Raw genomic sequence first — 24,265 nt, forward strand, 5'->3', positions numbered from 1 at the left:
TATAGTATTGGAAGTTCTAGCCAGAGCAATTGGGCAAGAAAAAGAAATACAAGGTATTAGGAAAGGAAGAAAGTCAAATTGTCTCTATTTGCAGATGACATGATTGTATATTTAGAAGACCCCATTGTCTCAGCCCAAAATCTCCTAAAACTGATAAGCAACTTCAGCAAAGTCTCAGGATACAAAATCAATGTGCAGAAATCACAAGCATTCCTAAACACCAACAACAGACTTAAAGAAAGCCAAATCAAGAACGAACTGCAATTCACAATTGCTATAAAGAGAATAAAATACTTAGGAATACAACTACAAAGAATGTAAAGGACCTCTGCAAGGAGAACTACAAACCACTGCTCAATGAAATAAGAGAGGACACAAACAGATGGAGAAATATTCCATGCTCATGGTTAGGAAGAATCAATATTGTGAAAATGGCCATACTTCCCAAAGTAATTTATAGATTCAATGCTATCCCCATCAAGCTACCTATGACCCTCTTCAGAGAACTGGAAAAAACCACCTTAAACTTCATATGGAACCCCAAAAAAGAGCCCGCATAGCCAAGCCAATTCTAAGTAAAAGGAACAAAGCTGGAGGCATCATGCTACCTGACTTCAAACTATACTACAAGGCTACAACAATCAAAACAGCTGGTACTGGTACCAAAACAGAGATATAGACCAATGGAACAGAACAGAGGTCTTGGAAACAACGCCACACATTTACAACCATCTAATCTTTGACAAACCTGACAAAAACAAGCAATGGGGAAAGGATTCCTGTTTAATAAATGGTGTTGGGAAAACTGGCTAGCCATGTGCAGAAAGCAGAAACTGGACCCCTTCCTGACACCTTACACTAAAATTAACTCCAGATGGATTAAAGACTTAAACATAAGACCTAACACCATAAAAACCCTAGAAGAAAATCTAGGCAAAAACATTCAAGACATAGGCATAAGCAAGGACTTCATGACTAAAGAGCCAAAATAGACACATGGGATCTAATTAAACTCCAGAGCTTCTGCACAGCAAAAGAAACAATTATTAGAGTGAACCAGCAACCAACAGAATGGGAAAAAATGTTTGCAATCTATCCATCTGACAAAGGGCTAATATCCAGAATCTAAAAGGAACTAAAACAGATTTATAAGAAAAAAACAAACCCATTCAAAAGTGGGCAAAGGATATGAATAGACACTTTTCAAAAGACATATATGATGCCAACAAACATATGAAAAAATGCTCATCATCACTGTTTACTAGAGAAATGCAAATCAAAACCACATTGAGATACCATCTCAAGCCAGTTAGAATGGTGATAATTTAAAAATCTGGAGACAACAGATGCTGGAGAGGATGTGGAGAAATAGGAACACTTTTACATTGTTGGTGGGAGTGTAAATTAGTTCAACCATTGTGGAAGACAGTGTGGCGATTCTGCAAGGACCTAGAAATAGAAATTCCATTTGACCCAGCAATCCCATTACTGGGTATATATCCAAAGGATTAGAAATCGTTTTTTTATGAAGATGCATGCACACATATGTTCACTGCAGCACTGTTTACAATGGCAAAGACCTGGAACCAACCCAAATGCCCATCGATGATAGACTGGACAGGGAAAATGTGGCACATATACACCATGTAATACTATGCAGCCATAAAAAACAATGAGTTCGTGTCCTTTGTAGGGACATGGATGAATCTGGAAACCATCATTCTCAGCAAACTGACACAAGAACAGAAAATCAAACACTGCATGTTCTTCCTCATAAGCGGGTATTGAACAATGAGAACACATGGACACAGGGAGGGGAGCAGCATACACTGGGGTCTGTTGCGGGGTACTAGAGGTGGGACAGTGGGGGATAAGGAGTTGGGGAGAAATGCCAGATATAGGTGACAGGGATGGAGGCAGCAAACCACATTGCCACGTATGTACCTATGCAATATTCCTGCATGTTCTGCACATGTACCCCAGAACCTAAAGTGCAATAAAATGTATATATAAAAGAGGTGAAGCCAGGATTTGAACTCAGAGCCCTGGCTCTCAAATGCCCAGGGCTGGCCTTTCAGAGCTTGTTAGCTGCCTCAGGAACCCTACCCCACATGGAGATCTATGAAGCCAAACCACAAACCTGTCTAGGCAGTAGCCTTTCCTTTTCTATATAACGCTGTCTTTCACCACTTGAAGATTTTGCAATAAAGACTGAGATATCTGTCAGCACCTTTTAGAAGCTTGGTTTGGCCAGGCCTGGAATTTCCAAAACAATTAGTGGGTTTACGAAAACATCCTGCCTGCTCCAAATCTAGGGTACTCAGCCCTACCGGTGAAGCAGTGACTCGGGCAGGTATATTTTGGTCATGTTTTACCAAGGCAGTCAGATCTGTTTCTGACAGGCTCACCAAGGGAGTTATGTTTAGCTGGGGTGGCAGGTGGGGTGGGGTACGGGGTGGATAGAACACTCCTGTGCTAGAGAGGCTGTGATGGGAGACGGGGCGGCAGGAAGGAGGGAAGGACCACTCTAGCTCTGGAGGGCCCTCTGGAACTGGGGATCCATTCCTGGTGCAAACCTTATACCTGCTGGAAGCATCAAGCGCATTTCCACCTGGGACAGGCAAGCCCCTTCCCCACTGCCTCATCATCACCACACAAAGGAAGTACGGGTCGAGTGGACCACATACGTTCGTGGTGGGAGGAGGTGCAGCAATGTGTCAGACAGTCCTAGGTCTGAGAACCAACGTGCCCCACTTGCTAGACAACTTTGATCCATCACTTCCACCCTTTGAGCCTTAATCACACTGCTGCAAAATGGGGACATTCACATTCCCCAGCTATCCCCAGTGTGGTTACATGGGTTCAAGTTGCTAATAGTCCTTGGTCTATGGCAAATATGTGGCAAGAAGCAGCAACATGTATTCTTCTTCAGTAAGGAGGCTGGGGATGCCTCACCAGAGGCAAAAAGGGAAATGGGTTTCCAAGTCCAGGTTACTGAGGAGGATTCAGAGCTAGCAGCAGCTGCTGTAACCCATTTGCAGAAGACAAATCGCTACCACTTAGAACACGGGAAGCTCTGCAAACCTGAAGGATCACAAATCCTCTGCCCTTGACCCTATCATCTACCCCTTTAGAAAAGCTGGGGCCACAACTCTAGGAGCCCCTCCAAGCAGCCCAGTGCCCCTCACCCTGAGCCACTGCTCAGCCTGGTCCTTGCTCTGCAGGCCCAGCACGATCACGTCGGCGTTCATGGGCGTGATCTTTAGCTTGTGCTCCTTCTTCCGCACTTGCTTCTCCTTGTGAACGACACTGCTGCCCAGCAGGTTCACGTCCAGCTGAGGGCTGTGGTCCTTGGAGGATTTGTAGCACTGGAAGGAAAGAGGGAAGAGATCCACCACTTTGACAGGGGTGCCAGGCAGAGGCAATGTCTGCAAAGGAGGGGCCGCTGGACGCTGCAGGACCCCCCGAGAGCCTGACTTTACCCAGCAAGACCAAGAGGCTGGATACCCCAAGCAAGCCTGGAGCCCTAACCTCAAATATCAGAAACTCCTCTATTTGTCACATCGGATTGTCCACGTCTCCCTCAAGCCTCCTCCTCACCAGCCTCAGCCAAGGATGCTCCAGGATGCTGCTATCCAAATGGCTCAAACTTGCCCCACACCTGGGGGGGGGGACCCTAAAATACCTCCTCTGTGGACACCCTTCAGTTCTCCAAAGTGGAACAGACTTTCACCCTTTCTCCACCTCTCTGCATTGCTTGCTTGGCTTCTACAGTAAAGGATCCATAGGGCACAAAAACTAAGCTTTGTATCTGCCTAGTTAGGAAGACAACATGTTAACAAAGAAAGGAAGGACTCTCTTCCCCTACCAGAGAAAATACTTCACCCCTTGGCTTCCCTTTTGTAAAATGGGGGAAACCTCATAGGGTTGCTTAAAAGGATTACTTGAAATAACACTGGCACCAAGCAGGGCCCGCTGTAACCAGGCAAGAAAAGGTGTTTATAATAATTTGTGGAATTTCAAATCAGGACACGCAACTCAGAATTTTAATTTAAAAGAGCAGGAAACAGGACTGTTGTCAGAGTAATATATGGTTCCTTAATGGGTCTAGTTTTATGATCAGTAATTTAAAATATTGTTGCTTCTGAAGATACCTACCATTCTCATGCTGCACAGATAAAAACAGTAGCCGGAGCCAGGCACGGTGGCTCATGCCTGTAATCACAGCACTTTGGAAGGCCGAGGCAGGCGGATCATGAAGTCAGGAGCTTGAGACCAGCCTGACAAACATGGTGAAGCCCTGTCTCTACTAAAAATACAGCAATTAGCCAGGTGTGGTGGTGGGTGCCTGTAATCCCAGCTACTCAGGAGGTTGAGGCAGGAGAATTGCTTGAACCCAGGAGGTGGAGGTTGCAGTGAGCTGAGATTTTGCCACTGCACTCCAGCCAGAGCGACAGAGATTCCGTCTCAAAAACAAAACAAAACAGTAGCCAGAACTGGGGCTGGGCTGCAGGAGCCTGACTGGACTCCAGTGGACAGGATGTGAAAATGGACCCGGGGACAGAAAGATGTGTGTGTCTCAAAAGAGGAGGATGGGACAGTGATGGGGGAGGTGGTGGTGGTCACAGCCCCCTTGGAGAGCCTGATGAAACTACGAGACCTTTCTGGTTCGGAAAATGTACATTCATCCATGCACACAAAATCCTGCATACAATTTCAGGTTAGGGAGAAGTTAAAATCCCCTAATATAAACAAGCTTAAAACCCCCAGGATCAGGGACCATCCTGTTCCTCCTTCCGTTTCCCTGCACCTCCCCCCAAGGAGAGAAGCCAGGGACAAGACAGCATGAGGAAGACTGACCAGAAGCCTGGTGTCCTTGATGACACAGAGCTGCTTGGCCCACTGTCCCAGCCACTTCTTGCGCCACAGGAAGGCGCAGATGCGGGCGTCACGCATCAGCTCGATGCCAGCCTCTGGTGACGGCCACTGGTAGGGGGCCGACTTGCCCTTGCTGCCATCTTCTTCGTCGTAAGACTCGTAGGAGCTGCTCACAGCCTCTCCGTCCTCTGCAAGGAAGACCAGCTCAGTCAGGGCCTCGTGGGGCAGGGACAGTCCTGAAGCAGCAGCAGCCAGGCCACAGCTCCCGACTCTCCCTGCCCTCAAACCAGCCCCACAGCCACCAGCCAGATCCCAGGGCTGGCCTTCCTGCCCCCAAACCCCTCAGCGAGGCTTCTCGGATGCTGCTTCTGGCCACAAAACACAAATAACTTCAAACCAAAGTCTCTCCCTTTTCCTCCTCTAACCCCGTCACTCTCCACTCCACAGAAACCCCGAGAAGACGCCGGCCCGCAGACCAACTGTTTGCTCTTGACAAGGCCATTCTCCTCCTCGGGGCCTGGACTTCCTCAAGTGAGAGATGAAGGGGCGTGGGGGTGGGGCGTTGCCAGGTTCTTCCAGGCCTGGCGTCTGGCATTCAAAGGGCTCAGGCGGAAGGGAATGCCATCTGCGCGCCACCTGAGCCGCGCACGGCACAGGCCTGTGAGGGCCGCTGGCCTGGCTGGACCTGGCTCAGTCCCTGATCTGAGGAAGGGGTTGTGGCTCCTCAGAAATAAAAGACCAAATAAACCACGGCAGGAAGTGCTTTCTGGGGAAGCAGCCACCTTCTTACTCCCAAATACCCTCTCTTCGCCATAGCCCTTTTTAAAGCCTCCACTCATAACCTCCACAGACCCGGCTCACCTCCCTCCCTGCTGAACACCTCCTGGCACAAACGTAGCTCCTTCACTCATTTCTCACTTCCACCCTTCCTCTTTTGTTGTTTTGAAAGAATTCCAAAACTCATCACAGCACAAAGCATGCAGGATTCTACGCACACCCCACCTGCCTCAGTTTCTAGTTTCTGCCCCCACCACTCTGCCAAGAGTCGTTCTGTTCCCAGGTCCCACTGCTCTATTCAAGGACAACAAAAACCAAGGAAAAAAAATCAATCAGTTCATCTGTCTATCGATTGATCTACCTACCTATCTCCATCCATCCATCCATCCGTCCATCCCTGAAAAGCAGGGCACGGAGGAAAGGAAACCTCAGGGTTTCAGTCTGACCCCTGGCACAGGAATCCTATCATAACCTTGATGCTCTGCCCGAATTTCCTGGGGAAGGCTCACCCCGTCCTGATCACTGAATACTCCCATTCCCAGGCAGCCCTATCTGTTAGGAAATGGGCTCAGCATCTATTTCCCTGACTTCTGCATGGCAGTCCTTGTTCTGTCCCCTTGAGTCAGGCTGAATGACACTCTGCCTACATTCCCATGACATCCTTCAGAAGAGGACCGGCCCATGGGCCCCTAAATCTTGGTAGAAGAATCCAGAAGCCCTTTCTCCTAGCTGTTAAGCTAGATTTTACTAGGAAGCACATTTGAATTAGAATATAGAAAAATAGAATGAAGCCCCTGCAGGAGTCATTCTAGCAACGATGACAATGAAAATGTGTTTTAATATTTCTAAAAACATTTTAAATATTTTAATATCAGTTTTCTTTAAAAGCCATGTGACATTACTCTTCTTTATGGCTTAATGTAAAAGTGTATAATTTATACCTATTAAATAAGACTGAAAATAGCAGTATTACCTAGAATGGAACACTGAACTCTTCGATTACGGGTGACAATGTAAATGAACACAGGCTTTTCAGAAAGCAGTCTGGCAGCCTGTTTCAAGAACCATAAAAATACCCATACTCTTTGATCCACTAATCCCAGTCCTGGGATTTTGTCCTAGGAAACAAGTTTTCAAAAAAGAGAAGGGGCCAGGAGTGGTGGCTCATGCCTATAATTCTGGCACTCTGGGGTGCTGAGGCAGGTGGATCACTTGAGCTCAGGAGTTCAAGACCAGCCTGGGCAGCAAATCCCACCTTTACAAAAAATACAAAAATTAGCTGGGCATGCTGGTATGCACCTGTAGTCCCAGTTACTTGGATGACTGAAGTGGGAGGATGGCTTGAGCCCAGGAGGTGAAGGTTGCAATGAACTGAGATTGTGCCACTGCACCCCAGCCTGGGCAACAGAGAGAGACATTGTCTCGAAAAAAAAAGGACGGGGTGGGGGAGAAATGTTATGTGCATTAGGATATTCATTCAAATGCTGTTTAGCAGTCAGCAGAAGGGGACTGGGTAAGTAAAACATGATTTTACCCACTTAGGAACCTACCATGCAGCTGTAATCAATTAAAACTCTGAAAACTAGTGCACAGCTCAATAAACTCCCTAAGGTGTGGTAAGGGAGAAGGCACAATTAGAACTGTACGTGCGACAGATCAGCACTGCAAGGCAACAAAGGGAAAAGCTAAAAATCATTGATTCGATGGGTGGTAGGATCAGGGCGATGCATACATTGTTTTCCATATTGTCAATACTGCATTACCTGTATAATAATTGACATTTAAAAAACAATACAATGTCATTGAGATTCTTCCTTCAGTAAATTAATGGAGGTGGCTACAGAGTTTAGGGTGAAGAATTTGGGTGAGGTCCCACTGTTCTGTGCTTCTAGGGTTGCCCCACATGTTTCATGAAGAAATTTAACATCTGCCCATCCTCCTCCATGGGGGTATTAGGAAGCTAAGAACAGCAAATCATCAACAGGACTAGGTATGAAAGAAAAAACATTGAGAATTAAAAAAAGAGAGAGAGAGACTGGGCGTGGTGGCTCACACCTATAATCCCAGCACTTTGGGAAGCCAAGGTGGGCAGATCACTTGAGGTCAGGAGTTTGAGACCAGCCTGGCCAACATGGTGAAACCCTGTCTCTTCTAAAAATACAAAAACAATTAGCTGGGCGTGGTGGTGCATCCCTGTAATCCCAGCTACTAGGAAGGCTGAGGCAGAATTGCTTGAAGCCGACATTGCAGTGAGCCGAGATCATGCCACTGCACTCCAGCCTGGGTGATAGAGTAAGAGACTCTGTCAAAAAAAAAAAAAAAAGAAAGAAAAGAAAAGAAAAGAAAAGAAAAAAGAAAAGAACACCAAATCATACTCCTGGAGTAGCTTGGAGGAAATTTAGAGCAAATATATTAATAATTGTTTTTACCCCTAAGAGGGATCATAGCACACCATAAACATAGGATATTCTTGGCCAGGCATGGTGGCTCACCCCTGTAATCCCAGTACTTTGGGAGGCTGAAGAGGGCAGATCACTTGAGGCCAGGAGTTCAAGACCAGCCTGGCCAATATGGCAAAACCCCATTTCTACTAAAGATACAAAAATTAGCCAGTCATGGTGATGTGCACCTGTAATCCCAGCTACTTGGAAGGTGGAGACTGAGGCAGGAGAATCGCTTGCACCTGGGAGGTGGAGGCTACAGTGAGCCGAGATCACACCACTGCACTTCAGCCTGGGTGACAGAGCCAGACTCTGTCTCCAAAAACAGTATGACAGACACTTGGCTTCTAGGAGGTGAACAGAAATGAGGCAGGATGCTCAGATAATCCCATCCGCATCTGCCATCCCTAGGTAGCCTCTACCCCACTGTGTTCTGTGGAATGAGGGCAGAACAGCCTTGCACGCTGTGGGTCTTTTAGCCATGTGTTTTTTGACACCACACTCAGGGTTGTGTGGAAAGCCAAGTAGGTCGCTCCCCTGGAAGACTGCACACGGCATGCACATGCAGACCCATGCAGACCCATGCAAGAGGACAGCAAGCAGGCAGTGGCCACCCTCAGGGCATGCACACGTCTAGGAGAGCCAGGCAGCAGGCAGGGAATCACGGGCATTCCAGCTCAGGGAGAAAGCAGTACCCAAGGTGATCGTGGCGTAAATGACTCCTTCAGGCACCTGCACCCATCTGGGGACTCCAGTGGGGAGAAATCTGCCAGAGTGACCTGCACGACATCCAGGAGCACAGAGAGAGGCAAGGGGAGAGACAGGATGAAGAGAGGAGCATGCCCAAGTGCAGAGGCATGGAGAGACGTAGACGTGGGGAACTTGCTGCTGGTCCACCAGAGGTTAGTGCTCGCCCATCAGAGGTGCGAGCTGTTGGTGAGGCCACTGCCCAGCCAAGGACATCATTTCCCAGAACCAGAGCCCTTCGCATCCAGAGATGACCATGTGACTACTTGTCACCAAGGCACTGTGGGCAGAAGTGATGTGTGTCACTTCTGGCTGGCGATGTTAAGAAGCAGACAGGGGTTCTCTGGTCTCTCTTCGCAGAGGATCCTGTGGCCCTCAAGGGTGGCTGAGATTAACATGGGAGTAGCCTGGGCACCTGATGTACATGAGGACAAGTAATGCTCCACACTGAAATACCCACAGAGAAACAGGTTTGCACTGTGCTACTAGAAACAGAAGTGCTGTGTTATCTGTTATAGCCACTAGCATTACCCCAGGGGAGACACCATCAGTGAAGTACCTGGTATGGCTGGCAAGCAGGGCAAACCCCGATCTCCCCAGCACAGGCCATCGGGGCACCCATTACATGTGTGCTCAGAGACAGGAACATGACCCAGGGGAGCAGTGTGAGGACAGGGCTGGTAGAGCAGGTAAGAATCCAAGCAAATGGCCTTTTGCAGGAAGTCAACACGTCACAATGGCCAACCAACTATAGCAAGGGTTTGGGGCCCCACGTTCATTCCTCCGGCTGCAACTCACATGTCGCACTGTTCCACCAGGCGGGACCTGAGGGCAGGCCAGCTTGTAAGGCAGGTGAAGGCCTCCCTCTGTGCTGAGCATGACTGCTTCTCCCCAGTCACCCCCAGGCTGCTCCCTGGCAGGACAGGCAGACCTACGCTCCCTCCCACCTCGCAGCTGGATTTCCTCCATCTCGGAGCTTTCCTGACCCTCTCTGCACGTGTGTCCAAGCTGTCCTCGAAATGACCCCTAGTCCTGGCTACGACCAGTGTGAACTCACCGTTGAGAGACAAAACCAACAAGCCCTGGCCTTTCTGATCACTTGTTTGTGTGGAGATGGAGTGTCTGCCCCACAGATCGGACCCCTGGCGTGTCTGGGAGGCAGGTCCCTGCTGGCCCGGCCACACCTGAGGGAGGTGAGTCGGTTTCCACCTTAATGTGAATCCAGACAGCAGCACCGCACCCTCGGCTTTGGTCTGAAATCACAGCCCGACTGGTGAGTCGGCACCACCTCCCACGCTCAGGGGGGTCAATGCTAAGTGCAGGAGCCCACAAAGCCAGTGTCTCCGAATAGCCATGGCCCAAACAGTGCTTGCCTCCCACAGCGTTCCCAGCAGGAGGCGGCAGGTAAGTGTGAAGGAAGAGCAGGGGAATCCAGTGTTGCTCCCAATCACCGGTCCCATCTCATCCCTGGTCCTGTTCTTTTTATTTCAGGTTTTCGGGGTACAGGTAGATAAGTTCTTTAATGGTGATTTCTGAGGTACCGCACCTGTCATCCGAATATGTAATCTTTTATCCCTCATCCTTGCTCCCAACCTTCCCCCGCTAGTACGGAAAGTCCATTGTATCACTCTTATGCCTTTGTGTCTTCATAGCTTAGCTCCCGCTTATAAGTGAGAACAGAGGAGATTTGGATTTTTATTCCTGAATTACTTCACTTAGAATAATGGCCTCCAGCTCTATCCAAGTTTCTGCAAAGAACATCATTTGATTCATTTTCCTGGCTGAGCAATATTCTGTGGTGTGTGTGTGCCACATTTTCTTTACACTCTCACTGGCTGATGGGCATGTAGGTTGGTTCTGTCTCATTCCCAGTCCCGCTCTTTACGGAACCAACACCACCTTCCTCAGCCTAGTTCATCTCCAGCCCTGGGCGCCCTGGCCTTTTACATCTGCTGATTGATTTATGCTTTCAAAGCCCTTTCGTTTACAAAGGAAAGAAAGAGAAGCAGGTCAGAAGGGGAGGACCACAGTCCAGCTGCCCCAGAGACGAGCGTCACAACCACCTCTTCCTGCACCTTCAGGGCCTTCCTGTGTAATCAAATCCCCACACCAAGAGCACTTTTGATCCAACTTCCTCAGGCTGAGAACCACCAGCCAAGGACAGAAGATGTCAGCATGAGCCTTGCCCACAGAACCGCTCACACAGGGTCCAGGGTGATCTTTTCAATACCTAAGTGATAAGAGTTTGGCTGTGTCTCCACCCAAATCTCATCCTGAATTCTAGCTTCCATAATTCCCATGTGTCATGGGTGGGACCTGGCGGGAGGTAACCGAATCACGGAGGTGAGTCTTTCCCATGCTGCTCTCGTGATAGTGAATCAGTCTCATGGCATTTGATGGTTCTATAAAGGGGAGTTTCCCTGTACACGCTCTCTCCTGCTGGCTGCCATGTAAGATGTCCCTGTGCTCTGTCTTCTGCCATGATTGTGAGGCCTTCTCAACCATGTGGAACTGTGAGTTCCATTAAGCCTCTTTCCTTTATAAGTTACCCAGTCTCAGGTACGTCTTTATTAGCAGCATGAGCGCAAACTAATACACTAAGTTAGGCCAGTCCCTAAGGAATCCTCTGGAGGTCTGCAGTCTTGCCTCATTCAGAGAAACGCCAAAGTCATTCCAGTGGCTGGCAGCCCCGTCTACGTCCCCTTCTCCTGTCACTCTCCCCTGCTCCTGCCAGGCTGGCCTCCCTGTTGTTCCTCACACACACCCAGAGCTCTCTTGCCTCAGAGCTTTCGCAGATGCCGGGCTCTGTGTCTGGAAAGTTCTTCCTGAATGTCTCTGCCCGACTCACTCACCATGTCATTCAGGAATTTGTTTAAGTCACATTATCAGAGAAACCTTCCATATCTAAAGTAACTCCCCTGTCCTGCAGAAGCCCAGCTCCTGTCCTGTTTTCCATCCTGACACTTATCAACACCGACACACACTGTTTATTTGTTGTCTGTCTTCTCTCACTGAATGTCAGTGCTGGGATGGCTGGACTCTCACCCTGACACAGTGGGAACACCATAACCATGAGTCCAGTGAAAGAACGTGGAAATTGCACTCAGACTCAGCCACTTCCATTGCTGACCAGAGCCTCATGCCTCTTGGCCTCTCTTTCATCACCTTTCGGCGCTGAAATCTCACAACTGGCAGTCACGAACCACAGAAAACGTTAGACGCAGTCAACCTATTTGTGGTGCGCCATACCTCATTCCTCCTTGCAGGACAGCCAGGTCCGCTGTGGGTCTTGTCTCCCCATTCACACTGAAGGCTGAATGCTCTGTGACCAGTTCTCAATTTGGACCACGCTCTCTAGTCACAGCAGCCCAGACTATTCTGTCTCCCAGCCCAAGAAGAACATATCCATTACCCCAGGTGAGTCTGCAGCAACATCTGTGCGGGAAGCAGTTAGTGATCCTCCCAAGCCCCAGCCACTGGGATGTACCATTGAGGGATGTGTCGTATGGCTCAGCCTCTTCATAGTAGCCCTCCGGAGACTCCACTTTTGGGATGGTGAGCTGTTTCCGTTCTGGAATCTGTGGTATGAACAAATAAGACAAACATTTGCAGATACAGTACACTGGGAGCAACTTGGAAATAACTCTTTGGGTGAACTCTAGAAGACAAAAATGCCCAGCTGGACTTTACACTTTAATCAAGTTTGGAGGGAGAACATGTAATGTCATGAATCCCATCAGTCACCATCCACAGTGTTGGCTCTGTAGCCATGAAGGGCTGTGGGCACGCTGTCTAACCTTGCCAAGACTCAGCTTTCTCCCCTGCAAAATGAGGTTCAACCCCCGCTACCATACACACAAAATAGCATTATGTACATGGTGTATCATGCACTTAAAGGTCCAGAGAGTGCTAGGCTGTTGGGATAGCTATTGTGGCTTTTAAATAGAATATATTTTCTAGAACGACAAGGGCTAATCAACAGTACATGTAGAAAGAGGACCAGGTTTCTAAATCCCACACTTTTATCATAATATAGTTGAATCATTCATTCAGCAAATATTGAATGACTTCCATGCACTAGCTGGGAGGGACACATCAAAACGTCAGGAGTCAGTCCTAAGAAAAGCTTGAGTAGCTGGTGAATTTTTAATAGCTCCTGGTCAAGTGCATTGTGATACAGTAGTGCTATAACAGACAAGGTCAAAGTTCGGTGGGAACCAGAGGAGGGTGTGAGGAACATTTAGGACCAAGGAAGGATGCCCAGGGGATGTGACCTTTGAGCCAAGTCTCAAAGAGGACCCTGAGCTTCTTACGTGGGATGAGGTGAACACGTGTAATTTGAGTAGAATAAAGAACGCATGCACTGTGTTAGAAGCACAGAACATGAAATCATTCTCCATTCCTGCCTTATCTCACCTGCATGGTCGGCACTAGACTATGAAGCTATGCTTCAGTAAGCTACCTTTATAAGCAACCATGAGGGAGAAAGAGAGGCAACCTGTTACATGACTGTTATGAGAGACGGGCCATGAATGCGTAAGCACCCTTGAACATGGGTCTCCACTGTTTTTTTTCTGGACAGAGTCTCACTCTGTCGCCCAGGCTGGACTGCAGTGGCGCAATCTCAGCTCACTGCAACCTCTGCTTCCTGGGTTTAAGCGATTCACCTGCCTCAGTCTCCTGAGTATCATGGATTACAGGGATACACCACCATGCCCAGCTAATTTTTTGTCTTTTTAGTAGAGATGGGGTTTCATCATGTTGGCCAGGCTAGTCTCCTGACCTCAAGTGACTGCCTGCCTTGGCCTCCCAAATTGCTGGGATTACAGGTGTGAGCCACGATGCCTAGCCCCCACTGTCTTTCTGAATCATGAAACTCCATGGGAATACACATAAAGAGTTCACAACAGAAGTGACAGAAATGGAAACATGCTCCCTTCCACTCTTGATTTTGAGAAGCCCTTGTGCTGGGCCCTCTGTATGAGAGGAAAGGCCTCAGCCTTCAAGGAGGCTTCAAGTGAAAGCACAGGTGGGATAGAGAATAGGGGAGGTTGTAGCGGGGAGATGATGGAGGCAGCAGCCAATGGAAGGACTGTGCAGAGCCCTGAGCTCAGGCGGACCCCTGTGCTTTGGGGGAGAGGATAATGCTAGGAATCCAGAAACTCCTGCCGTGAAAAATGGGTTTATGTGGGGGACCCATGATGGAGGTAGCTCCCCTGGTCCCGGCTCAGGAGATGGTGGGAGGACAGGCAGCCTGTCCCCAGGCCCTGTGGGACAGTCCTCAGCCTGTGCTGCAGGAATATCCATTCCAGCTTCCCCAGGGCAAGGATACCAGGGTCCCCAGAGTCCAGTCCTGTGTGACTTAGAATCTACGGTCTGTCTATATAGACCCTAGAGTTCATGTAACTTGATTTCAATCCAGGCTTTAGGACCTCATAGATTTAACTCTGGGTATCTGACAGCCTCTCTGAGCCTTGCTTTTCTTTATAAAATAATACTAGAGTTGTCTTGAAAATTCAATGAGACAAAACGTGATAGTGTTTCCACAGAGCCTGGCCCATAATAAATACAAGGAGGCCATTGTCATCACTGACTGGGGCCCCTCCATAGCCCCAGGGTCTGCAGGTTGGGCAGCGGGGACAGTTAACGTGACAGGAGCCCAACTACTGGACCGTTGTCCTGCAAGCTGAGACGAAGAGGATCGCTCTGACAGGACATCACAAAGGGTTAGCTGAGGCCAGGCCACAGCCTGGGTCCAGCACCAGATCTGGTTCTGTCCCAACAGAGCTGATATGAGGCACAGGGCAGGCTTGGAATAGCCTTCAGCAACCCCGCCCCGGCATGCGGCACCCCACACAAAGGAAGGAATCAAAGGATTTGGTCAATTTCTTAAGCAAACCGGACACTGAACTGGGCCAACAGACGCGCCGCTGAAGGGAGCCAGGTGTGCAGCACACCACCACCCTGGCTCCTGCCTGGCAGCCAGCCCCAGCAGACAACGGGGTGCCATTGGTAACTGCTAGCACATGGGCCTCCCTCTTTGCCAGCACCAGCCTGGGGAGATGTCTCTCCACTGTCAGCCTTGCCTGGTCCCCTTGGCCAGCCAGCAGCCTGAGAAAAAGCTGAGACGGTGAAAGACCGCCCCATGGTCCACTAACAACATGCTCCCTAGGGTCCATGGAGGAAGGGTCCTCCTCTCGCCCCCGCAGCAGTAAGGACTCCCCAGCCAGCCCTAGTGCTCATGCAGCCTGATCTGGCTGGGCCTCCAACTCCAGCCTCCAAGGAGCTCCATTCCCATCAGGTGGGGCTGGGACCCTTCTATGAGGATGTGGGTCCAATCTGGAGAGAAGCTCTGAGCACCCAAGATCTGGCTCCCAGGTCAGGATTCTGGAAAGTCAAACAGGACAAAGGGAGGCGTGAACCTGTCTGCAGGAGTTCCCCAGGGGTCACTATCACCACAGGTCTGTCACTGGGGGCCCCCTGTCCTGTGGAGGGTGGATCCAGGCAATGTCTCCAAAGCTTCTGTTGAGAAGAAAGAAACCGCTCAGAGGAGTCTGAGCTGCGTGAGGCGTGCAAAATGTATCAAGCCCAGAGGGACGGGAGGAGGGGACTTCAGGCACTTTCCTCCCCTCCCCATTCCTGGGGGCAACTGTTTAAAGGCCTTTGATCCTTCACCAGCTGCCTCATCGCTTATCTTCAGGTTCCTGGAATTTATGATACAAAGAACAATGTTTAGCTGATCAATAGCTTATGGTATTTTAACGTAAAATATTGGTAAATAACTTAAATACTGCCTCTTTTTCCTTTGAAAACCCACTTGTAACTGCTGCCAATAGAAGTGTGGATTCAGACTCGAATCTGTGCTCCTGGGCTGCAGACCTCAAATTTGGTCAGAACAAACTCTCTACTTCTATGTATTTGGCCTCTGTTTTTTGCCTACAGGTTGACACTGCGAAATCTGAAAACGACTCACTATGGAGAGACAGTGCAGGGCAGGAGCGGGGTCCGATCTCCAGAACCAGGCTTGAACCCTGACAGTGGAATACCCTCGCTGTGTGACTCTGACCAACTCACTTGACCTCTGGACTTGGTGTAAAATGGGGAGAGTAGAAATATCTGTCACAAGGGCTGCTGTAAAGGATTGAAGCATGCCTATCAATACATATTAGCTTTTACTACTCAAAAATTAAATGTAAAAATAAGAAAGGGAGAAAAGCTTTGCGTACATGTTTGCTGGAGGATAAACCAATGTACTCTGCGGTGGGTACAGAGGAGACCACAGGACGGAGTCCCAGCTCTCAAGGATGCTGGGTTAAATGAGTCACATGATTACACAGACACAATGACCTATTATCAGAGCTCCAAGGAGAGAGATCCTCATCCCACAGGGTTAAGGAGAAAGGGCTATTATTTTAATTATCATCATTATGATGGTGAAGACTATGAATTACATATATATATACTTTTTTTGAGGTGGAGTCTCGCTCTGTCACCCAGGCTGGAATGCAGTGGCATGATCTCAGTTCACCGCAACCTTCACCTCCCAGCTTCAAGTGATTCTGTCTTAGTCTCCCGAGTAGCTGAGATTACAGGCGCACATCACCACACCTGGCTAATTTTCGTATTTTTAGTAGAGACAGGTTTTTGTCATGTTGGCCAGGCTGGTCTCAAACTCCTAACCTCAGGTGATCTGCCTGCCTCGGCCTCTTGAAGTGCTGGGATTACAGGAAGACCGTGAATATTAAATGAGGATGCAGAAGAGATTTAACGTCAAAACCTGAGTAATTTTCTGACTAGAGGAAGGGACTGTGTGAGCGAGTCAGGCTTGGCAGGATTGACCAGACCAGAGGTCCAGAGGGCTGCAAATCTTTTCAGGAAAGGGCCAAGTAGTAAATATGCTAGGGATTTGTGGGCTATCGGGACCTCTGTCTTATCTCAGCTATTCAACTCTGCTTACTGTGGCTCAGAAGTCCACAGACTAATAAAACTAAGTAACTGTAGCTGTGTTCCAGTAAAACACTGTTTACTAAAGGACGCTGCAGATCAGATCTGGCCACTGAGCTACAGTTTGCCAACCCCTGGCTTAGACTAGACACAGGAGCTGATGAGGGGTGGCCCAGAGGACCTGAGGTGTCCTTGCAGCTCAAAGCACCCTGGCCCAGAGTACACTGTGGAAGGCTCCCAGCTGGGGGTGAGTGGACAGGCCAGCCCCAGCCTCCCGGACTAGCCATGGCGATGTCCTTTGAGGGAGTAGGTGGCTTCCCCCACAGAGCAGCTCATGTAAGAGCAGGGCCAGTGTATGTCCAGGCCTCAGGGGGACAGTGGAGTGGAGATGGCCGTGTTAGCCAGACCAGCAACCGTGGCAAACAAACATCTGTTTCTCCGGCAAGGACCACAGCACCTGACTGTGTCAACAGCAGCCTGGAGAGGCCACAGCTGCCTGAGTCACTGTCCACACCCACGAGGTCGCTCCAAACCCCTGGCTGCCCTTTCTATCGCTGGACAGACCTGCTCTCTACTGAGTCTGTAGGGTTAGTGTGAGGACATCCAGGCTCGTGGCAGACAAGCATACCGAACCTGCGACGGAGGCATGATCCTGGCCCCGCCAGGGGTCCTGAGGACCCCAGGCAGACGTCCGGCTGCTGCTGCAGGTGACGGGGAACCCAGGGCCGGGCAGCTGTGTGGGACCAAACCCTCAGCAGGATGAGCCTCCCTAGCACCTTGAAGCTCTGGGATTGGGGGAGGAAAGGATGGGTTTTCTGTCTGGGGAAGAGAGGCCACAGGGCATGCCAGGCTCGGGGCTGGGGTTCCTGCGGCCACGGCCTCTCCCTGGTCTGGTTCTTCTCCTCCTCCAGAGCCACAGACATGGCTCTGTCCTGACACTGCTTCTCCGGGGGCCTTGAACTAAGAGAGATGACTGCTTCAGCCTGATTCGACTGGAGAGGAAGCCTGAGGGAGTGAGGACGTGTGCTCATGTGTGTGGCAAGGCCAGGGAGAGTCCCCAGAGGACACCACCCACATCTTCACACCACATCTGGAACCCCCTGGGGTGGAGGTTGGGCCCTTGCAGGAGACCAGGAGGGACCTAGACAGGGGAGTCACGGTCCACACCCCTCTCTGGTCCTTCGCAGCAGAGAAAGTCCACAAAGTGGGAAGGAGCTGCTTTTTTCTGTCAAGTCAGCTGGCTTTGCTAGAAGTCTCCCTGGGGCCGGGAAGCTGTTCCCAGGAACAGTTACCACTCGGCTGAAACGCCACCTGAGGACTGTGCCGTTCCCAGGTGCTGATATTTTCCCCAGCTGCAGTAGTTTCTCTCAAACAGGGACACAAGCCCTAGTCACAGGCGACAACCCAGGAAGTCTCCTCTAGAGGGGGCCATGTGCTCCCTCCCCACACTCAGTGTCTGACGCACAGGGCACTGGCAGAGGAGCAGAAGCCAGCACCAGAATCCCAGGGCCCACAGGGTCTCACCATGGCCCAATTAACACAGCTTCAGCCAGGTCCCAGACCCTCGGGCCCCTCAGTCCATGCCGTCTGTAAAACACAATTTCTAGAATGCTCATATAGGACTCGGTGCCCATGAAACTCTGCCCCTACCCACCAGGTGAGGATGCACCAGCAGCTGCTCCTGCTGTGGTAGAGGATGGCACTTCCACTAGCAAAGCCCAAGGCACCTTGGTGAGAATCAGATGCTCGATTTAGGATAGAAAAGTTCCGGCCTGGCTCAGAACAGCCGCCTTTCCACTCCTACCACCCTGCAAGCAACTCCTGGGACACACCAGAAAACCTCTGGTTAAAGCCGTCAGCGAACGGATGGGACGGCAGAGGGGCTGTGCTGTTCCCCCAAGTGCCGAGGCTGAAGGCGAGGGGAGCCCAGCGCTTCAGGGAGCACAGCTGAGCCCTTGCTCTGCTGCAGAGAGCAGCACATGTCAGGGAGGCCCAGGCTGGGGAGGAACCGGGAACAACAACAGAAAACCTGCACTGAAAGCCTGGCCTAGTACCTCCCAACCGAGGGACCTTGGCCAGTGGTTTTTAACTCTGAGTCTGTTTCTTCACATGAAAAACAGTAATGAAAATACCTATCCCTTGATGGGAGGTGGGCGGATGGTGTGTGTGCATGGTGTGGGCTCAGAGTGTAGCAGTCAAGGGCACTGTGAGCATCTCAGGGACATCAGGGATTCAGGATCAGTCTTGACCTCAAGCTTCACTCAGCCTGAGATGAGAAGTCCCCACCAGCTGTCGCGCAGCTCGTGGGATGGCATGCAATGGGACGCTGTCCCACATACCCTGGAACTGCCCACTCACCCCACATGGTGGAGTCATATCCTCAGCTGTGGCCCCTGCCCCCGAGGAAGGCGCGAATGAAGGGGCCGGTCCAGAGCTATTCTGAGGCTGGGATCTCCTCTACAGGAACAAGGGGCCACAGATCAGGCGATGGCCACTTGGCGGGCACTTAGCTTCCTGCTGGTGCTGACCCCAGGCCCCCTGGCTACCCATATAAACCCTTCTAAGCTGAGACCCTACTCCCTCCCCCTAGGATCCCTCCCAGCCATCCCCTACAGCAGGCGTCCCCAAACTGCGGCCCCCTGAGGCCATTTATCCGGCCCCCCGCCGCACTTTAGGAAGGGGCACCTCTTTCATTGGTGGTCAGTGAGAGGAGCACAGTATGTGGTGGCCCTCCAGTGGTCCGAGGGACAGTGAACTGGCCCCTGTGTCAAAAGTTTGGGGACGCCTGTCCTACAGAGTAAAGAACCTGGGTTCAAATTCTGACTCTGTCACTTACAGGCTGTGTGACATTAGGTTTCCTCACCCTTAAAATACAAATACTACCACTTTCCTCACTGAATACTAGCACAGTATGCCACACGCAGTGCTAAGGGGCTGCCAGCCTTAGCCCATTGAATAAGGCCATTGGATGAGACAGATGTGAGCATTTCTTCCATATAAGCCAGGAACTAGAGGAGCAGAGACTTGAAATAACTTGCTCAAGGTCAAAGAGCTAGTAGCAGGCAGAACTGGGATTTGAACCCACATCCATATGATTTTACAATTCCATCCTTCCAGAGTAATGGATATTTATGTATGGCCTGCACGTGTCCATGTCTGCAGATACTGGACGCAAAGTAGTAAATGAGAGACAAGGTCCCTATTCTAGGGAGCCGACCTCAGGAGAGGAGGCAGTCCACAGCACTGTTCCAGTAGCAGGTACCACGGAGCGGGTAACTGGTGGTGGGTGGATAGCAACCTGGGTGCAGATGGGGGAGGATGCCTCACTTAGCCAGGTCAGAAGTGTCTCTAAGAACTCTGGAGAGATGAGAAAGCGGTAGGGGCCCAGGAGGTGCAAAGTCCCTAAAGCAGCCCTGACAGAATTCTGTCACCACAGTGACAGAATCCAGGGGCAGAAGGGAGGCCACTGCAGACACTGGATGAGGGGGTGGGACATGTGACTGAGCACTGAGCGAGATCATGGGCCTGGGGCCATGCTAAGGAATGGGATGTTTTTTCTATGTTTAATGAGAACTATTGGTAAGGTTCAAACAGGAAGTGCAGTATGATATGATTTATGAATTTTTACCTTTCCTTTACTTTTTAACTGTAGAACAATGTGGGGGTTTATTTATTTATTTATTCATTTATTTTATATCTTAAAGGTGGGCTCTTGCTAGGTTTCCCAGGTTGGGGCAGTGGCTATTCACAGGTGCAATCACAGTACACTACAGCCTCAAATTCCTGGCCTCTAGTAATCCTCCTGCCTCAGCCTCCTGAGTAGCTGGGACTGTAAGTATGCAGCACTGCACCTGGCTTTTGCAAAGTTTTTAAAGGTCACTGTGGCCTAGGCTGGTGACCACAGCTGTTCAGGGCCCTGTCCACATGGTGCTGGGTAAAGAGCCTGAGTAGCATCAGGTGGCACTGATCAAATCTCCCCAGCGTCTGGGGTACTGTGGCCCCAAGCAAATCACCCGTAAGCAGGTTTACTTTTGCTGTCCCTGCCTGCACCTTGCCCCAGTCCCTGCAAACAGTAGCTGCTCAGAAGATGACAGACATTTGGTAGGCAGATACCTGTGAGGACAACTGGAAGTTCAAGGGGCTCCTATCAGGGAAATCAGGGGTCCTGGGCTGACACTTACCATCTTGGGTGGTGGGAGGTCTGGAAGGCTCTTCTGAGGGGCCGAGGAGTGCTGGCTGGGCTCACCATTGGGCAGCAGGCTCTGCTCCTCAGGTGCTGTAGGCAGCAAAGGGAGAAGGCTTTGGTAAGGGGTGCCCGGCCTTACACAGGGTCTCCTTACTCAGAAATGCCCAGTCACATATACCCCGTGAGTTCTTTTTGAGCAGGTGTTAATTACCCAGGCAGGCGGTCCCTGGAGCTGAAGTTGTTTTTCCTCCAAAAATAGGGTACAATAGTGCCCCAGCCATGTGCCTGGCATTTCTGGAAGCCTCTGTACCTGCTCCCCTACCCCACCCCCCATGTCAAAAAAAAAAAAAAATAGGTCTAGCCACAGAGCTCCGGCCAGCAGAGGAGCTGCCTAGTGGCCACTATATTCAGCCACTCTCAGCATGGACCCTGTGATTATGGCTCTTTCCTCCCACAGTTTACCCGGAAGGCAAGTGACCCTGGCCAGAGTGGCCAACCTCATCTGGATGAGTTCTGCCAAGTCCCAGGCTTGGTGGGGGGCAGGAAGTGAAGGAGCCGCAATGGGGAAGTTAGGCCACCAACCCTTAGTGCGCTTGGAAGGAATGGTGCTGAAGACCCTTCCGAGCCTGTCCATTTCAGCCAGCCCTGGGACAGACAGGCTTGGGCAGGCCTGACCTCGGGGCTTTGGTGGCTGATGTCTCAAAGACAAGCCTTCGACAGGACTGAGTGCTTTGCAGTGCTGTGTTCCACCCCTCTCTAAGCCCCTGCGTTCAAGTCACAGGCCCGGGAGTTAGGAGATGGAGCTTCTTAGCCTGCCTCTTCTGCAACGAGGCAGCTTGGCATACTTCTGGGTCTGCCTGGGGTCCTGACAGGCCCCTCCCTGGAGTCTTTAAGGGAAAAGCAGAGAGCAAAACAGAGCAGAAGAGTGAGGCACCACGGAAGACAGCATGTGTCCTTCTCACCGGAGAGAAAACGTTCCGCCAAAGACAGCACCTTTGAATGTGATCTTTGACTATCAAGGCAGTTGCTGACACTACCATTTATTTCTCTCTCTTCTTCCTCAACATAGACTTCTATCAAAAGACGTAAAGGCGGAACTGTGGGATCAGCACCACACACAGCTGCTTTCTTCGAACATCTGAATTATGACTTCCTGTTCCTGGGATGATGCTGGGAACAGCCAAAAAGTTTTAGGGCCAGATTCCTTATCCAATGGGCAAGGAGGGGGTGGCCTGTTGAAACATCCCAAAATACATCAACCCAAAATACCACCAACCAAAATGCGGCTTCCAAAAATAACTCCGCCAGGCCGGTCTGTGTGCTGGCTGGGAGGAAGGAAAGGTGGGAGAGAACCAGCTCGGACCTCCCCGCATCCCTGGAGCGGCCATCCCTTCAGCGATCCCAGCCACATACCTTTGCCTTGAGACTCTGCATTCTGTTGCTTATTGATGGTCACTTTGTTCATGTAAATGTACTCCTCATCGGAGCCTGCAGAAGGAGACATGGGCTTCGTGTGACTTCATGAAGAGAAAGGGCCTCTAGCTAGATACCCTGTTCCCCCAGAGCACTTTTCATCTGTTTGCGTTCCAGTAAAAGCACACAGCAATTTCAGGGGGTTGAAAGAGTAGTCCAACATGGAAAGAACTGACATTTCCAAAAGAGAAATGACAAGTTGCTGACTGCTAGTTTTCTAGCCTGGCCGAGGGTGCGGGGGCAGGTAAGATACAGAAGGATAGCTTAAGGAATAAAAATCCTGCACTTTGAGAGGCTAAGACGGGCGGATCACTTGAGGTCAGGAGTTGGAGACCAGCTTGGCCAACATGGTGAAACCCTTTCTCTACTAAAAATACAAAAGTTAGCCAGTCATGGTGGCATGTGCCTGTGATCCCAGCTACTCAGGAGACTGAGGCAGGAAAATCACTGGAACCTGGAGGCAGAGTTTGCAGTGAGCTGAGAACGCACCACTGCACTCCAGCCTGGGGAACAGAGTGAGACTCCATCTTAAAAAGAAAAAAAAAAAAGAAATCTTAAGTTCAAAGATCTGACTTCTATCCCACCAAGCAGAGATGTGTCTGAGCTTCCTAGAATTACCTTTAAATTATAAAATATTTCTGATCAGCTGGGTGCAGTGGCTCATGCCTGTAATCCCAGCACTTTGGGAGGCCAAGGCAGGTATATCACGAGGTTAGGAGATCAAGACCATCCTGGCCAACATGGTGAAACCCTGTCTCTACTAAAAATACAAAAATTAGCTGGGCATGGTGGCGCGTGTCTGTAATCCCATCTACTTGGGAAGCTGAGGCAGGAGAATTGAATCCCGGAGGCAGAGGTTGCAGTGAGCTGAGACTGCACTGCAGCCGGTGGCGGGGGGAAGCAGGGGTGGGAGGAAGTGGGGATGGAGAGGAAGAGAGGGAGAGAAGGAGGGAGGGAGGGAGAAAGAAAGGGAGAGGCTCCATCTCAAAAAATAAATTCTGTCATTCTCACTCTAGTCTGAATTACTTGAATGGGTTAATCCGCGTGATGTGTAGATAAGGCAGGTCACACTGAAGACGTGGAAGTTTAGCTCTAGGGCCATTGGATGAGTGAGGGGGACTGGAATACCCAAACCACATGAGTTCTGAGTTTAAAGGGGTAAGTATCCCAAGAGTAAGAACTAGAGAGCCACCAGCCACTAGCTCTACCCTATAGATTATACCCTGCGGTGGTACAACCCATGCCCTCCTTTAAAATCACTCCTGTGCAGTTTAAGTCACCTTTCCCATGCCTGTCTGGGCAGAGAAAAGCTGGCCTCCTAACTCCTGCTCTATTTCCCATCCCCCAAGGTCCCTCCCTTCAGAAGCCTTCAGAGGAAGCTCATCCTAGTGTTTCTCTTTGTCAAAATCCTCTTGAATTTCTTCTGCAGCCTGAATTTGCATTTCCTAGAAACTTGCGGCTGATAAATTCCAGTGGTTGGAGACCGCATTACTGAGCCAAAGGACCCAATTCTAACCTCTGGCAAAGGAAGCAGTTCAGCGTCCCTCTGTTCCACCACCACAGACTGCCCAAACTCCAGCCAACAAGCCTGAAGAGCAGGGCCCCGAGAGCCAAGAGGAACAGGAGGGGGCTGGAGGCAGCCTCAGTGATCAGCGCCTGTGTTCGTCACCTTGGTGCCTTGCCCTGACAGGACCAGTCAGCAATGTCACCCCATGCTAGGGACTGCAGCATTTATGGGTGGGAGCTATGAGGTACAAATGGAATGAACCAGAACTCAGACTCCCATCCATTGAGACTCAAAGAGGGCTGGGTCCCTTCT

General features: G+C 50.3%; 1 protein-coding gene across 9 annotated transcripts in view; it reads right to left on the reverse strand.

Moving 5' to 3' along the window:
• The window catches only part of AFAP1L2 (actin filament associated protein 1 like 2), a 116,469-nt gene that overhangs the window by 19,604 nt on the left and 72,600 nt on the right, over nucleotides 1–24,265 (reverse strand). For 5 of the 9 annotated variants that reach the window (XM_074382937.1, XM_074382934.1, XM_074382933.1 and 2 more), the window contains 6 exons: nucleotides 22,387–22,461; nucleotides 20,969–21,063; nucleotides 12,331–12,421; nucleotides 8,792–8,875; nucleotides 4,861–5,066; nucleotides 3,189–3,368 (listed from right to left, as the gene is read on the reverse strand). In XM_074382937.1, coding sequence (XP_074239038.1) covers nucleotides 3,189–3,368; nucleotides 4,861–5,066; nucleotides 8,792–8,875; nucleotides 12,331–12,421; nucleotides 20,969–21,063; nucleotides 22,387–22,461 — 731 coding nt within the window. The remainder of the gene's footprint in view (nucleotides 1–3,188; nucleotides 3,369–4,860; nucleotides 5,067–8,791; nucleotides 8,876–12,330; nucleotides 12,422–20,968; nucleotides 21,064–22,386; nucleotides 22,462–24,265) is intronic. The other 4 variants (XM_074382939.1, XM_074382938.1, XM_074382941.1 and 1 more) reach the window with 1 other exon arrangement.

The sequence above is a fragment of the Saimiri boliviensis genome, chromosome 12 (genome assembly GCF_048565385.1).
Source record: "Saimiri boliviensis isolate mSaiBol1 chromosome 12, mSaiBol1.pri, whole genome shotgun sequence".
NCBI lineage: Eukaryota > Metazoa > Chordata > Mammalia > Primates > Cebidae > Saimiri > Saimiri boliviensis.